Source organism: Salarias fasciatus, chromosome 2, assembly GCF_902148845.1.
Source record: "Salarias fasciatus chromosome 2, fSalaFa1.1, whole genome shotgun sequence".
NCBI lineage: Eukaryota > Metazoa > Chordata > Actinopteri > Blenniiformes > Blenniidae > Salarias > Salarias fasciatus.
Genome location: NC_043746.1, coordinates 6386552 through 6402771, shown reverse-complemented (window position 1 = coordinate 6402771; position 16220 = coordinate 6386552). Strand labels below are relative to the sequence as shown.

The 16220-nt window shown below is 46.7% G+C and overlaps 2 protein-coding genes across 4 annotated transcripts; one reads left to right on the top strand and one right to left on the bottom strand.

Moving 5' to 3' along the window:
* The first annotated feature begins 989 nt into the window (after positions 1-989).
* Positions 990-6908, top strand: LOC115400377 (integral membrane protein 2A). The gene is made up of 6 exons (XM_030108210.1): positions 990-1233; positions 1667-1804; positions 4104-4283; positions 4442-4552; positions 5321-5465; positions 6659-6908. Exons 1-6 carry the CDS (start codon positions 1162-1164, stop codon positions 6751-6753), a joined length of 741 nt encoding a protein of 246 aa, XP_029964070.1. The 5' UTR covers positions 990-1161; the 3' UTR covers positions 6754-6908.
* Positions 6909-7508: 600 nt separating this feature from the next.
* gpr174 (G protein-coupled receptor 174) lies at positions 7509-15840 on the bottom strand. 3 transcript variants are annotated; one of them, XM_030108182.1, is made up of 3 exons: positions 15447-15840; positions 9095-9489; positions 7509-9019 (listed from the first exon to the last, which is right to left on the bottom strand). In XM_030108182.1, the coding sequence occupies exons 2-3, from the start codon at positions 9296-9298 to the stop codon at positions 8222-8224; spliced, it is 1002 nt and encodes a 333-aa protein (XP_029964042.1). In that variant the 5' UTR covers positions 9299-9489; positions 15447-15840; the 3' UTR covers positions 7509-8221. The 3 variants fall into 3 exon arrangements, with proteins under 3 accessions (XP_029964042.1, XP_029964049.1, XP_029964057.1); XM_030108189.1 differs by having other exon boundaries at positions 9095-9486; XM_030108197.1 differs by lacking the exon at positions 15447-15840 and adding an exon at positions 14980-15137.
* Positions 15841-16220: the final 380 nt, after the last annotated feature.

Below are 16220 nucleotides of genomic sequence, written 5' to 3'. Positions count from 1 at the left end.
CTCTGTTTATGTACCTTTCAGTGGTGATTACCGGTCCAATCTGTCTGTTTAACAGAGGAAATATCATAGCCTCGCAGAGGGCGTTTAATGCGTGTGTGTGTGAGTGTGTGTGCGCGTGTGTTTGTGAGATGCATGTGGTACAGTTGCAGAGCCGAGCGGAGCTGGAGAGATGCCACCGAGGTGTGTGGAATTAAAGAGCAGCGGTGCAGAGCTGCACTGTTTATTTACCCATAGGTGCACGAGAGTGAAAGCAGAGGAAGTGGAGGACCACCACAGGCCTCAGGCGCACGCGGAGGCCTGAGGATGTGTGTCAGACGCACACTGTGCGTGCGTACGTGCCTGCGTGTGTGCGTGTGCGCGTTGTGTGAGCGGGCAGACACACCGGCAGTTGCAGGAGGGACTATATTTACAGAGTCCGTTTACAGAGTGGAACATTCGCAGACATGAATAAGAGACATTATACACTCAGAATATGATTTTTATTACATTACAGCGCAGAGTGACTCCCTTCATGTCCTGAGCTGCAGACTCGAAATGCAAGTGCAGATAGTTGCGTCTTTAGAGTGTTGTGTTAATGTGCGCATATATAAATGAAATAAAGGGAAAGTTTAAGAATAAAGCCTCAGAACCCAGGCGTGCTATATTTATTTACTGATATTTATTTGATGTATTTGCTTGTTTGGGTTCGCCCCTCTTCCCGCGTTTCCTTCTCTGCTCGCGCCCAGCCTGACCGGAGGAAGCACACGTTTCCTGACGGGCCTGGGAAACAATGCGCCTGTTCCACCTGCGGCCACGAGATGGCAGCAAAGCCACAGAAAACCGCCGCAACAAGCGGCAGCAAATGTCCCCAATGTCCAGAGATAACCCCGAAATACCGCCCGTCTTAATGTAAACGACGCTCCGGATGCGTGCGTGGCTGCGTGCGTGTGTTTATGTCCAAGCTGCGGCGGTGTTTTTGTTGCCGGTGCGCAGGACCCCCTAATCCCCCCGCCGCCACCGGAAGCGCTGCACAAAGCCGAGGCTGCAAAGTGCGTCACAGCGCGGAGCTGCGGAGAAGCGCCGGAGCAGCCTGCAGTCCCGCACCGACAGCCCCGCATCCTCCTCTCCGCCTGCCTGAAACCTGACCCGAGGGAGTGTTTTCCTCCTCCTCGTCCATCCAGCATGGTGAAGATCGCCTTTAACTCCGCCGTGGCGCAGAAGGCGCTGGGGAAGGAGGCGCCGGCCGCCGTGAAGGTGAGAGGACTGCGCGTCCCGGTGTCCGCCGCCGCCGCCGCTTCTCCACACAACAGGCCCGCAGCACCGGACACGAGCCCGCAGCTGGCGCCGCCGGCCTCGGACATGTGCACGTTCCATTGCAATGTGATGTGTTTGGACATGCAATTTTATATATTTTGTTTTTTTTCAATGGATGGAGGTGTGTTGCACCTGACGCAGGAGCAGCCATCATCCTCTGCACAGCTGTCCTGCAGAGGACACACACACATAAACACACACTCACACCCACACTCACAAATACACACTCTGGGATTACAGGAAATCTAAGCTCAGTGTTTGAATGTGCTCGTGCCATGACGGATTGTCGGTGCTGATGGTGGTGTGTGTGTGTGTGTGTGTGTGTGTGTGTGTGTGTGTGTGTGTGTGTGTGTGTGTGTGTGTGTGTGTCCAGGACCCTGAGCTGGCCTCTGCTCCGGTGGGCTCGGAGGGCTCCACAGGTCGCTGCCTGCTCACCCTGCTCGGCATCGCCTTCATCCTCAGCGGGCTCATCGTGGGGGGAGCATGCCTCTATCGATACTTCACCCCCAAGGTCAGTGTGTGCACGTGTAATAAACACACACACACACACACACACACTTCATAGGGACCACCAAAACATTGGTCCCCAGGCTGAGGTCTGAAGCCTTCACGGGAAAAGGAGGAGTTCCCACAGCTCACAGAGTGTTGACATTGTGATGAACACATTTCACACAAAAAACAATTCTTTCTGGGGGCTTCAGGTTTCTGTTTGTCAGTTTGTCTTCTCTGTAATGTTCTGCACTGTCTGTAACTTTTGTTATTGGGAGCCAAAGTAAACAGTACAAAGGTCGAGAACTTCTGTACTCATAGATCACAGTGATGACTCATTAACTGCATTTAAATAGGTTATTACATCTCAAATCATGTCTTTTTTGTGTTATTGGCACAAACGTTAGAGGAGTTTCCTCAAAATACATACTGGAGAAAGAATGATTTTTACATTGAGACAAAAGATCCACGTGACCTAAATCTACATTCCCAAATATCACTTTGACGGTTTGGAACTTGGATAAATTGAACCTATACATCACTTTACTATAGTTATTATCAGAACACACAGATATAAAAAATCCTGGGTTACATTTATATCATGTAGTAAAAATGTATAAGATGTGAAACTATATATATTTTTGATGAGTTTCAGCAAATTTAAATCAGACAGTTTAAAATCTTTCACTGTAATTTTCCTATATTTCAGTTAAATTGATATGAAAAAGTAAAATTACAGTCAACAGCAGGAAGACAGAGTCTGCAAAAAAGTCATTTCTGACCATCTGGAAGTGTAAAGATGGATGGATGAGTGGATGTTTACGTCTGAAATCATCAAGGCTGGTCGTGACTGCTGAGGAAAACGCTTCTGCCTCGATGGGAAACACGAGTGCTGACTCGCTCTCGCCTCTGTGCTCAGAAAGTGTGCAGACTTTACCGAACGGCACTTTGCTGTGTTGTCTCTCTGACATTTTGTACCGATACGTCCGTCCAGAATGCCTTCTCGATTCAAATCTAATGACGAGGGGATTAATCTCACGACTCTCAGTGTGGATATTTAACTTTAATCCTCTTTGTTTCCTCACATGAAGACTGAAAACTGTCTTCAAACCACTGAACACACGTACAATTACCTGCATACGCTGCACTAATAACAAGATACAAGATGAGATTAGGTCTGTTTTCAGTGCTTTTGAACCTTTCTAACTGAATTACTGTGTAACATTTTAAAAATTCAGGACAATTCCATTTCTTCTACTGTTGCTGCTGCCATTGGTACAAAATCAGTTTTTATGTGCAAAACAGTTTGATCTCTTATTCATAAAGAAGCACCCCTCCCCTGCTCATAAAGGCACGTGACTTACACGCAGTCATGTTTTCCATATTTCTAAAGCGGTGCTCAGTCATCAAAACCAAGGCGCTGAACATGACAGCGTTCTGCGATCTGAAGCAGAAGTGCCATCTGAAGACACCAGGAAGTGACGCCGTCTCTTTCCCGGTTAATGCCGTCAACTTGTGGATAAGCTCCTCCTCTTTGCCAGCCGCCCTGCATCGCACTGAAACTCCTGCCGCGGCGGAGAAAACTCTACCCAAATTCAGCACGTGCTTCGTCAGCGCCGAGCCGCTGAGCGCTCGCTTTTCTAAAACTGGAACAGAGAAACCGAAAAACCACAAACTGTGTGGTGTGACTTCTCCCGACACGTCTGAGGCCTCAACAACAGCAGAGGCGCAACTGGGCCCCTTCAGACCCCTCTGAAACAGAGGAAGACGCTCTGCGAAGGTCTGAACGTGCAGGCAGAACGTGCAAAGCAAGAAGATCCATCAGAGTGATTCACGGGTTGATTCAAAGTAAGAAGTTTCTATTTGTGCTGCAGGTATCAGTGGTTTGGCCCACGTGTCTCTGGTCGGCCCCCTTCTAGCAATTACACAGCGGGGCCCTGTTGGGGGATTCCCGACATATTGTCACTGATATGGGTCAGTGCCAGCCTTCCCTCCCGTCCAGTCTGACCGTTGGAATCTGTTCTGAAGCAGCCGTCTTTATTCACCATCCATCAGCAAACAGATACAGACTGTGTTGACAGTCAGTAGTTATTTGCGTGTTCGTGCCAGTCGGGCCACATGTGGGTTTTTTTCTCTTCTCCTTCTTTCTCCTCACAAAGCTTCAGGTTAAAATGTAACTAACTAAACTGGATTTGCATTTCATCGTTACGAAACGCTGCCAGTGACCTTCAGATCATTAGTTTTCCGCCGGCCGGCCGGCCGTGTGAGACGTGCTGATCCGCCGTGTGTGTGTTCATCTTCTCGCTGTCGGCCGCTCGCAGAGGCTGTATCATGGCGCCATGGAGTTCGGAGACATGTCGGCCAGCGGGGAGAGTCAGCCCTACTATCTGCCGCGGGTGGAGGAGGAGGTGGAGATCTCCGACAGCATGGCGGTCATCAGCGTCCCGCCTCCCCGCTTCAGGGCCGGAGACCCCGCCTACATCCTCCACGACTTCAACAGGGTGACGAGCCGCTCGCCATCAGAGCTCTCCTCCTCCTGATCCATCCTGCAGATCTGTAACACGCCTCGCTCTGTGTGTGTGTGTGTGTGTGTGTGTGTGTGTGTGTGTGTGTGTGTGTGTGTGTGTGTGTGTGTGTGTGTGTGTGTGTGTGAGAGCAGAAGCTGACGGCCTACCTGGACCTGACCCTGAGGACCTGCTTCGTCATCCCTCTGAACACCTCGGTGGTGCTGCTCCCCCAGGACCTGATCGACCTCTTCTCCCAGCTCATGGTGGGTCCCGGCCAGCGGGGGGCGCCTCGCCTCTCGCACCGCCACCCTCTCTAGAAACCCCGTATTCTACGGTCTGTAAAGGTAGAAAGCCTCTCAGGTGAGCCAGGTCTCCTGGACTCGGTCATATTTACTGGAAGGCGTCTCCCAAAGTAAGACAACATGTAAACGTCCACATGTCCGCTTGTCTCACCGCTCACACACATGTTGACCACACAACACATATAAATATCCTGTTACCTGACAGGGAGGCCTGCTGTTGAAACCTCATAAAGGATCGGTTTACTCTCGGTAATAAAACGCGCTTTGGATCATCGGATTACATTTAAATCAGTGTGAAAGTGCCGGAGTGCAGCGGCAGGGAGACATGCTGAGGACAGACGGTAAAACTATCCTTTTGTTGTAGTTGAGTCTTAGAAATCTTTGCAGAGATTCGGTGAGAGAAGATGAAGGTCAGACCATTTCTTTTGAAGAAAAACGTGTTTTCTCTGAGCCGTCCGCTGTGACCGGTTCGTAGCGTTTGGTTTGGTTTTGGGTTTATGCGAACAGCGTATTCCTCAGCGAGGGAGAGAAACAGTTCGACAGGATACAGAACTTTGAGGATGATTCATCGATCACACACAGTCCTTCCCACTCGTTTCTGCGCTCTGCTGCTGATACGGTCACTGATCTGCTTTCCTCCTCTGGTTTAAATATAGAAATGGGTTTGAAGACGCGCTGCGATGACTTTGCAGTCTCAGTCTTCATCTCTCCTCTCTTTCTTTCCTCCAGTCTGACTCGTACCGCAGCTACCTGGTGCACGAGGACCTGGTGGTGACGGAGCGCATCGACGATATCAAGCCTCTGGGCTTCTACATTCGCCGACTCTGCGACGGGAAGGAAACGTACCGGATGCAGCGCCGCAGCAGCCTTCCAGGTACGACCGGAATCCTCCAGGAACAACATCAATGCGATGTTTAATTTTTGATCCTGTTGCCGTCACGATTAGAATACGATATGAATACTGCTGCTGAATTCAAAAGATGATACGATTTATAATCATTTATTCACTTCACCTGCTCGGTTTATCCGTCACCGCTGAGACTGAAAAACGCTGTAATTTCTTTAATGCAGTGGCGGACCGTGCATTTCACACTAAGGCCTTCAGAACAGATCCGCCTGAACCAATCCACCTCTCAATAACTATTTTGTCTACAAAAAAAAATGTTATTATGCAGATATGCACATAAAGAATTGTTGCACAGCAGATAGATACTTGTGCAGCCAGAATAAATGCCTTTGCTGAAGTGCACAATTCTCCTACTACATCTGTGCACATACAATGAGCATCAACAACTTAATAAAACAGCAATATTATTTAGGAATTTTACTCACCAAAATCCCGATTATTTGAAAACAAAATCCATCCTCCTTTCCTTCCTCAAAAAGAGTTAAATTGCTCTGTCATATAGATTATCCGTGCGTTTCAGTTCCATAAAGCCAGGGCTGAAAGTCCAGCTGCCCTGTGGTATTTCTGGCATAAGTTTTATTTCTCTTCAGGTCTTCTTCTTCTTCTTCTTTGGAATAATTGAGGTAGGCGACCAACAACTTAGGTGCATACCGCCCCCTACTGTATCTCTTGGTGAATGTAAATCAGAGGGCCTGGATATGCTGTTGTTAGAAGCTAGAAGGCGCTGAGTCGCCAACTCGAAATCTGATTGGTTGAAGCAACTGTCTGATTGGTTGAAGCAACTGTCTGTTTGACGCTTCACTTTACTTTACTTTACTGCGCCATCAGGAACGGATAGCGAAGGCCTCTGGAAGATTTCTTTGACCCTAGCAACAGATGATGCCTGAAATCTGATTGGTTAAATGATTTAATATGAAAAAAACATGTCTGGAAGCAGCGCAACCACGGGAAAACTATGAAAGGAACTGGAACATACCATTTGGAATCATTTATTAATTATTTATGGAAAAATATAATTTACATCAGTCTGTAATTCAGATAATTTTTAGGCCAGCAGAGAAGGCTTTGCAGGCCCCGACGGCCCACCACTGCTTTAATGAGATCATATTTCTAATTATTGGAGTCACGGGAACGTTTGGGAATGTGTGTGTGTTCCCCAGGCGGAGGCGTCCAGAAGCGCTCGGCTGACGACTGCTTCACCATCCATCACTTCGAAAACAAGTTTGTGACGGAGACCAAGATCTGCAAGGCCTGATGGGAAGCGTGTGAGCAGAAGTCAGAGAGAGTGAGAGAGAGAGTGAGTGGCTGAGTGACAGAGAGAGAGAGAGAGAGAGAGAGAGAGAGAGAGAGAGAGAGTGGGAGTGGGCGAAGGATGGGACAACTTTCAGCAGAAAGTTAACTTTTTTTGTACAAAACTCCAGTTTTCTGCTTCCTCTGCTTCAGATCTAGCGTTCAGTGACTTTCAGTTTCCGCGCCGCAGCCTAGCCGCCCCCCTTTCCTCCTCTTTACTCGACTCGCTGGTCTCGTACTGAACCCTTAGAGCTTCCCGCTAACTTCTGCTGCACTAAGATTCATTTGGTTTCCTTGGTTCTTGTATTTTTTTTTTGTTTTTGTTTTTGTTTTTTTTTTTTTGCCGTAGCTTCCCGCCGGTCTTCCCGATAATATAATTGATGTTTCTGTATTCCGACATGCGGTCGCTTCCAGACGAGAGTCGCTCGTCGTCTACTGAATATTCTAGTGATGCTGAGACATTGTTCATGGTAGACTCGTCTTGTGTCCGCCTGCCGTCGCCCCTCCTCCCGGGGTTTTCAGAGCAGCCTCGACCGCCTGTTGCAGTTGGACGCGGCGGCGTTGCGTTGAGTTATGTTATGTGCTCGTCGCGCTCGAGCCCGGAGCTCTCAGTCGCCACCTGAAGCAGATGTTTCCCAGGATGCCCTGCTGCTGTCCTGCTGTCGTGTGTGTGTGTGTGACGGTTTTAGTGGTCCAGCACCCTTTGTGGCCAGTTTCTTGTGTTTGTGTAGAAACCTCATTCGTGACTTTCAGCTTGAAGGATCTGAGGAAGGACTGAATGAGCCGAAGGGAAATTTCAATAAATTTGACTCAGTTATCTAATTTAACTTCTTTTTTTTCTAACTTGTGAGACCGTCTGACTGAGACAGCTCCAATAAGCACAGTAGATACACTACATGTTTCCTGAGCTTTCAAACAGCATTATTTCCTCTAAATTATCACAAAAAGTTCTTATCTGAGTGAATTTGTTTGTGTAAATCTTTGATTTTGAAGAAAATCTCAAAAATAGTTGGTCTCCTGCCAAGAAACAGTTTTTTTAGTGATTTCCTACTTGATGCCTGTACAGAATGACAATCAACAGAAGTGTGTGAAGATGGGTTTCTGTCTCAGCTTTTTAACCGAATACTAGAAGATTAGAAACAAACGAACAAACCTTGTGTCCAACTACTGAACTGAACTTCACTTTGTTGTTGAATAAAGTTGCATTTCTTAACCCAGAGAGCATTTCCGGCCGTGTTTGTCATCGTCGCACCTCACACTTTCGGCGCCTTATCACAGATTCACATCAGGAACACTCTTCACCAGCGCTTTTTGAAAAACAGGTTTCATTCTCAGTTTAATAGAAAATAAACGTCACATTTTCAGTCCCACACCTTCACATTATTAAGAGTCTTTGGTGAGTTACTCGGAGGAGGCCGCTCTGCCGGTCGGGCCTAGTCCTCCTGCTCCCCGGTGATGCAGGACAGCCGCCGGTTGAAGGTCACGCCCTCCGGGATCTCCGGCTTGCTGAGCCGCCGCCTGAACTCGTCCGTGGTGAAGTAGTACATGAGGGGGTCGAGGCTGCAGTTGAGGCTGGCCAGGCAGAGCGTGACGGGGTGGCAGCGGAGGATCAGGGCCCTCAGGCCGCAGTCGCCCACCGCGTTGGCTTTGACCAGGAAGTCCAGCGGCATGGTGACGTGGTACGGCACGAAGCACACGAAGAACACCGCGGCGCAGCCCAGCACCATCCTCAGCGCCCGCCGCTTCTCCCCCTGGTCCGGGACGGGCTCGGCGGTCGCCCGCCGGAGGCTCCCCGCCGTCATGCACGTGCAGGCGAGCACCAGGACGAGGGGGACGACGAAGCCGAACAGCTCCGCGACGAGCAGCAGCGCCCAGACCGCCGGCGGGCTGACGTCCCTGAGGGGCAGCTCCGAGAAGCACACCGGCTCGGGCGGGGAGCCGGCGTCCCTGGCGGCGGAGCCCGGGCTCCTCAGCAGGGGGAACGCCAGGCAGCTGACGCACACCAGCAGCCAGCCCAGCACGCACACGTACAGGTCGCCCTTCCGCCGGGACGCCTGGTACTTGAGCGGCCGCATGATGAGCTCGCAGCGCCGCACGCTGACGCACACCAGGAAGAAGATGGAGGCGTACATGTTGACGTACTTCAGGTAGAAGCAGATCATGCAGAGGGGGTGGCCGAAGGGCCACGTGTTGTTCAGGTAGTAGTAGATCCGCAGCGGCAGGGACAGAACCTGAGGAGAGGCGGAGCTAAAGTTAAACCTTCCAGGTAAAAACGACCGATGAAGCGGATCGCCGCGTGTCTTTACCTGCAGCAGGTCGGCCACAGCCAGGTTCATCATGAACACCACCGCCTTCTTGGTCTCTTTAATGTAAACCCTGAACACCCAGATCGCCAGGACGTTACCCAGCAGGCCCGGCGCCAGGATCACGCTGTACAGCACCGCGTACACATAATGCTGGTACGTCTTCAGATCGTCGGCGCTCTCGCAGCTTTGGTTGGTCCAGCTCATTTTCAGCCGCGGGGTCGGGGACTCGTCAGGGCGGTTTGGGTCGTCAAGGCTGCCGGTCGTCCGTCGGCGGCTCGGTTTCACCGTCCATGCTGAGCGCCGGCGAGGAGTCCGTTCTGCTTCTCTGCAGCAGGTCAAAGGTCATGTTCACGACACTTCAGGCCGCCATCGATCCCCAGACAGCCGGTATTCTGCTAGAGAGAGGGAGGGAAGAGAGAATATCAATAAACCAAAAAATGTAAAATAACTATAAACCGTAAAGGCAGAATCATTTATAACTGAGCAAATTTGGACTTGAAATGTTGTTTATGTATTTATCAAGTCTCCTAACAACACATTAAGCATTGCCGGTATCAGAAATATCCTCCTCAGTGGACATTTATGGTTATTTCCTCTATTCTGTTCTGTTTTTTTTTTTTCAAATGTAAATTGTTGATGGAAACTTTGATGAAGAAATTGTTTGAGGAAGAATGAGCTGAAGATGATCCAGAGAGCTGAGGGTGAAATTCAGTCGAAGCAAGCAGAACTGTCCACATCTCAGTTCATGTTTTAGTAATTTTACCATTATTGCTGTTTTTACATATTTATTTATTGCTCATATCCTTTTCTTTTACTGATCTATTGGCTGCTATAACAACAGAGAAGGCATATCTCTTTACTTTTGAGCCACTGTTTCATGTCGACGTACATCTGAGTTCCACAGAAGCTTGGCACCGACACACAGTCACACACAGATGCAAACACACTTGTTCCTGTTAGCCACAGCCACAGATGGCTGCCGTCTCCGTGTGCGATCGCAGCCTCTCTCAGTGGTTTTTACTGTCAAAATGCAAACCCAGTGAGGAGCCGCTGTAACGTTCTCCCACTCGGCAGGAAGACCCGCAGAGGGTCCGCTGTGAAAGGCCTCCTCAGCGGTGAAGAGTGCAAAACCAGAGCGCAGCCAGAGTACCCCATCAAACACGACCAAGGTGAGAAGGAGCGGCTCTTCTGGGGCTTTTTCTTTACAAAAACACAAAGCAGATTCCACCCACAATGCACTTCCTGACACGCAGCAGAGAGTGAGACGTGGCTGTGAGGCCTTCAGAAGCTGCGCGGTGACCTTAAAGCCTCGTGAACGTCGGTGTCGGATGGAAACGCTCAGTGATCTCTGGAAGAGAATTTCCTGCTCGTAGGTGTGATACACCCACCGGTGTGAGCAGCAGAGTGCGGGGGCTTTTCTGCAGCTGCTCACGCCGACGACTCGACAGTGTGTCGTTTCAAAAGTCGCCTGGGATCCGCTTTTTGTCTTTCTTATCGAGCTTTGACTAAACTATCAAAAGTGGGAAAAGTGCGGAGCAATTATGCCTAAGTACAAGTAGAAGCAGCGTTGTTGAAAATACTTTTTTAACATATTGCATATTCAGTGGACTGCAGTAAAACTACATTTTTGCAATAGTGACTCATGGTTTTAAGCGTCGATGCGGTTGATGACATTCTGCATTTCAGCAACTGTACATTGATTAAACGATAAACTTCAAGAAAGGTGCCGTTGTTCTTGGTCTCCGAAGTGTCTTTTCCTTCCTGCAGTCAATCTGTTTGATGCATTGTTGCAAAATATAATAAATAGGGCTGCAAAAAGATTAATTTCTTAAATTGTGAATAAAAGAAAAAATTCCATAGTTAATTGTGGTTTGAATTGCAGGATTAAAATTCAGTTATTTTGCATTTCAAGGCAGTTTTAAGACCATAATGTAAATAATTTCTTACCAGAGTGTCTTAATTGGGAATTAAATGAACATTTCGTTTTTGATTTTTTTTTTAATATATTTTCTTTGAAAAAAGTGTCATGCAGATTAACTTAACACAATGTCTACAACAAATACAGTTTTCAAATAGGAAACACACTGATCTACTTCAAAAACACAGCTTAAACATGATTCTCTAACGGTGTCGAAACAGGACATAGAGGAGGAAACAACTTCAAGTCACTGTCTTATGCTACTTCAGAATTAACAGCGCCATCAGAAAAACAACCCTACTATGATCCTTACTTGAAATAACAGCAGGTGATCTAACGCTGGTGCAGCGTGAGGACTTCACTTATCAAGCAGAACAGTCCAGAACGTCGACGCACCAGGAGGATATCTGGAACATTTTTAAGTTTCAAATGAAGAATCTAATCTTCATAATTCACGTGAACTGCACAGGATGAAAAAAGCAATGTTCCACCAAAGACCGTAAAATGAAACGAGAAATAAAACCGACACTCAGCAGACATGAGCTTCAGAACTGTCTGAGTTCTAAGTTCTTCTCATTTCTTTTCTTTGAACCAGTTGCTCACCCTAACCCTAACTCTGTGATTAATCACGATTTAAAAATAACAATATCTTTTAGCGGCCCTACATTAATTAATCATGAATAACATGATTAACACTGACAGCTTTAACAATTAATAAAAAATGTTCAAATGTTTTCTCTCTTCTTCTTCTTTTTTCCTCCAAAACCCCTTTTTTTCTGTTTATTTGTTATAAAAATGAAAAGTCAATAAAATTTGAATTGCAAAAAAAAGTTCAAATGAATTTGAGCGCATTAGCTCTTATACAGCTGGTTAACGTTTTGCAAGAAAAACAAAGCAAAACACATTGAATCATCATTCAATCAGTTGTGATCACTTGCATCAAAATAATCTATTAATTATCCAGTTAAGAGGCTTTTTCAGTCACTAGAAACATAAAAATATGAGTGACTTCGGTCAGAATAAGGTTTTAAACTTCATTATAAGGGTTTTATTATGACTTTGACTTGTTGAAAAATCGCTCTGAGGTTTGGTATTTTGATAGGTTTCATCTGAAGTATTAAAAGAAAAGAAGAGATTATATGTTATGAGTAACAGCTGTGTGGATGTTGCAGATAAACACTTCTTTATGGATGAGACTTCAGAGCAGAGGATTTGATTTATATAAACTCAAAGGTCGAACTTACAAGCCTTTGAAGTGTTTTATCCTTTCCTTTAATATCAGCTCAGAAATCTGTGCAAATCTGTGAGCAGAAGAGCCGCTGTAGCATGAAGGGAGCTGCTTGTGAGTAATTTCACCTTCAATTCAGAGTCTATCAATATTTCATGTCTTTTGACACTAAATTTAAACTTAATGCCACAAGAATCTTCATTATCATGAGTTTTACGGGTCATTTTATTTAAACTATGAACATACTGACAGATCCTGTTCTTCTGGATTACAGTTTGTCAAAATATCTTCATCCACCGTCAAAAAGAAACTGCAGAAGACCAAATCAGTTTCTGAATCTCAACATGAAAGTTCGCACTTTTACTTTCCAAATATTTCCCACTCAGAAACAGAAGCTTTTCTTCAGGTGTTTCTCACATCGAATAGCAGCAGAAACATTAAGCTTTAATTCAGTTTGGACAACGAGAATAATATCCACCGGTCTGTGTGACTTATTTCAAGAAGAGTGTATATATTAGGTTATAGTCACGCTGACATGTTTTAGTGCTGAAATGATCTCTCGGGGTGTGTTTTTTTTGTCTCACAGATGATCAGCACTGTGTTTTCATGCTGAATAAGAAGCTATATTTGAGAGACTGCTTTGTAATATCAGATGAGTTCATAGTGAGTGGTTTCATGACTCACTTTATGAATTTCTGCAAACTTTCCCCAACATTTTTTGTCAATCCCTGCAATTTCCCACACAAATAGAAATAAAAATGCTACTTTTTTTTATGGAAATCCTGGATTATTTGCAAAAAAAAAAATACTCTGAATGAAAGCAGCACAAACACAACAGTGCCTTCAATGATACTAAACATCATTTTTTCCACAGTTAAGATAAGGTGATTTCTTACTCAGCGGATGACTAAAGTCCCTCTAAACAGCCTGGTTGATCTCTGGCCTTCATTCTTCAGAGCTCGTCTTCTTGAGGGAGCTCAGATGAATTTCGGTGTAAACTGACTAATAGGGCGGTTCAAGATAAAGAAAAAACTAACGCTCTGTTTGATGGATTGAAGTTCTCTTTTCTTTCTCATTTTAGGGAACCATGGGATAACTTTAGCTCTCAGTGGTAAGTATTTTTTTCTTTCTTCAATTTAATGGAAGCAGGTCAGACGCATGGAGGAGAGACAAGATGTTGCTAAATGACTTAACGGGCTCAAGAGAAACTACAGGTATGCGCCATGATGAATTATAGTAGTGGAGTGTAAACCCACTGAAATATCAGCATACGAATGCAAATTCTAATGTAGTAAAATGAACGATGGTCAGGAAAGCGTATATTCGGCCGTGGTTAATCTGCAATGCAAAACACTCAGAGCTCCGAACAAAAACATCAGCGGCAATGCAAATTTTGAATTATGCACATTATATAACAACATAATGCACCTTAGAATAGGACATTATATAGAATAGGGAATTACATTAATCATGATTGCATGGCTGAGTCTTCTTTAAGCAGTTCCACAGACAGAAAAGCCTGTTTGTCCAAATGGAAACACCTCCTTCTGAATGTTCTCCATCCTACTGAGCCCGAGGAGCTTGACTGTACATAGATTCTGCTGTTCAGTCTTGCCGAGATTAATGCAGTTCAACATATTTAGCTTCTGAAGGAAGCACTTCTGGTTCTACTGGGTCTCCTCTCTGCCGTCGATACTGCAGTATTATTAACAGGCTCAATGACTTGTTGAGCTGAAGGATCTTCCTCTAAATGTAATGTCCGACACAGGGAAGCTGATCTGTGGGGCACCGCAGGGATCTGTTCTGGGTCCCGTTCTCTTCTTGCTGTTTATCATATTCCCTGTCATTGGGAATATTAGACATTACATATCATCTCTACGCTGTGTTCCCTCAAAGCTTCTTCAGTTTCATTATGAGGCGAGTTTAAAAAATGGCTGACAGAAATCGAGGGATCTTTATGCAGACAGTTGGTTCAGGTTCACCTTGGTTCCAGGCATCAGACAAAACATCAGATTTTCAGAGGAATCCAGTTTTATCAATCTGGGCGTCTGCGTTGGCGGCTTGATCTCATCTGAGCATCACTTGAAGCAGCTGGTTATAAACTGCTGCTGTAAAGTGTAAACAGCTGACCTGGAGACGGTTATCCGACCTTTCACCTCTCCTTGTTTTGATTATCGACAGTGTTTTTTTTACTGGTTTAAACAAACCAGGTTTGGCCCGTCAGCTGTGTTCTTCATGTGATCTTACTGGTTTTCTGATCTAAACTTCACTCTCTGACTTGCAAATCATCGTGACAGGAAACTGTTTACGCCATGAAATGGGAAACTGTCTCTGATAACTGGAAACATGTGTAGCTCAGTGTTCATTGCTTCACTCAGCAGCGTATCCCCTGACAAATTTCAGAGTTCCTCTCACTTTTCCTTCTCAGCAGTCAGAAAGCTCTCCCAGCAGACTGTCGGTCAGGCCTGAGCTTAAGATCCAGTCAGTTCTGATCTCTGTAGTATTGTGGTGAAGGGATTTCTCTCTCATTGCCAGCAGATATCCTATTAGACGAGCTTTAATGATCAATGTTGTCTCTGTGTGGCTGGAAATACAGGTACATTAATAAATATAACCTGTCAGAGGCAGCATGGAAGGTGGCTAAACAACATTCCCCATCGATATTCTGCTGGAATAAAGAGATTTAAGGTGCTAAACTGAGAAGAAAGTATGAAATTGAGCGAATAACAGCAGTCCTACCTTAAGGTTCAATGACTTCAGTTCATTCCGGTGGAAAGAGGTCATATCATCTGCAGTGATTCATCTGTCTGTGGGCTTTTCCACCCCGACACACATCTGGCCTCATGTCTCAACACCCAAAATGCCGGTGCCCCTCCACGTGTGCGCCACACGCCACAACAACCACCCAGCAAGCCTTACCGAAGAGCACACACACACACACACACACACACACACACACACACACACACACACACACACACACACGGACGCCGACGCCCGGACACCGGTCAGCAGTAACACACTCACACTTGGCATTACAGACATTCCTCACGGTGGAGAAACTCAGGACCCCCCCGGCGGGCCGTGACTCCACGCTGAAGGCATCCAGCTGTTGCAGCCTCTCTCTCTCTCTCTCACACACTGAAAGCTCGCCGCTTTCACCAACTCCTGATCACATTTACAGAACGGCAGGACTGTTGTCTCACCTCAGGTCTTCAGATATCACGACGGCCCACCGTCAGGAAGCAGGGGGGCGAAGCGTCAACCACCAAAGCCCATCTTCTTCTCTTGTCTTCTTCTTCTGACACTGCTGAATCTCTCAGTTCCGCCTTCTCTTTGTTTCCTCTCTCTTTATCAGCCTCATGTATCCATCTGTTTTCCCTCACCTGTTTGTGTTCTCTTGACTTATCTCTGTATCTCCGTTGTCTCTCCCTCGCTCCCCTCTGCTCTGCTAGGGTTCTTTTCTTTTTCTGAGATACAGCTTCCTGTGAGCAGGAGGGGTGTGGTTTACAAGAATTTTGACTCTGACTTCTTCTTCAATATGAATGGCCACACGGTTTCTATCGTTTCACCATGAATCATAGCAAAACCGGCGTATCGGCACCGGAAAGGGAACGTGAGCTGCTTCTGGCTTCACGTGTCTCCGGGTTGTCAGAACACCGTCGACACATTAGAGACGAGAGGCGGGAAGATGTCCCAACTGCTGCCGCTCTCCCAAGGTAGGCTGCACGCTGCGTTAGAGGCGTTAGAGCTCAACCTCTGTTCAGCAGATGCAAAAGAGTTGAGTGTGTGTGTGTGAGCGGGGAGTGAGGGGAGGGGTGGAGGGGCGGGGGTATCTTGCCGCCTACGGGGCCTTACAGTTACTGGCTTTCACAGCCGCTGCCGACTGCCTTCACCGCCAGAGGAAGCTTGGCAAACAAGAGCTGGCACCTGTTTTCGCTTTCGTGGCCTGTCGCACAGATGACACCTCCTGCACGCTG

Bases quoted from the DNA above. Each gene is read 5' to 3' on its own strand.
- LOC115400377 (XM_030108210.1), top strand. From the start codon at position 1,162: ATGGTGAAGATCGCCTTTAACTCCGCCGTGGCGCAGAAGGCGCTGGGG. The intron at 4,553-5,320 runs GTGGGTCCCGGC...TCTTTCCTCCAG, and splicing joins ACCTCTTCTCCCAGCTCATG to TCTGACTCGTACCGCAGCTA. The intron at 5,466-6,658 runs GTACGACCGGAA...TGTGTTCCCCAG, and splicing joins GCGCCGCAGCAGCCTTCCAG to GCGGAGGCGTCCAGAAGCGC.
- gpr174 (XM_030108182.1), bottom strand. From the start codon at position 9,298: ATGAGCTGGACCAACCAAAGCTGCGAGAGCGCCGACGATCTGAAGACG. The intron at 9,020-9,094 runs GTAAAGACACGC...GCCTCTCCTCAG, and splicing joins CTGTGGCCGACCTGCTGCAG to GTTCTGTCCCTGCCGCTGCG.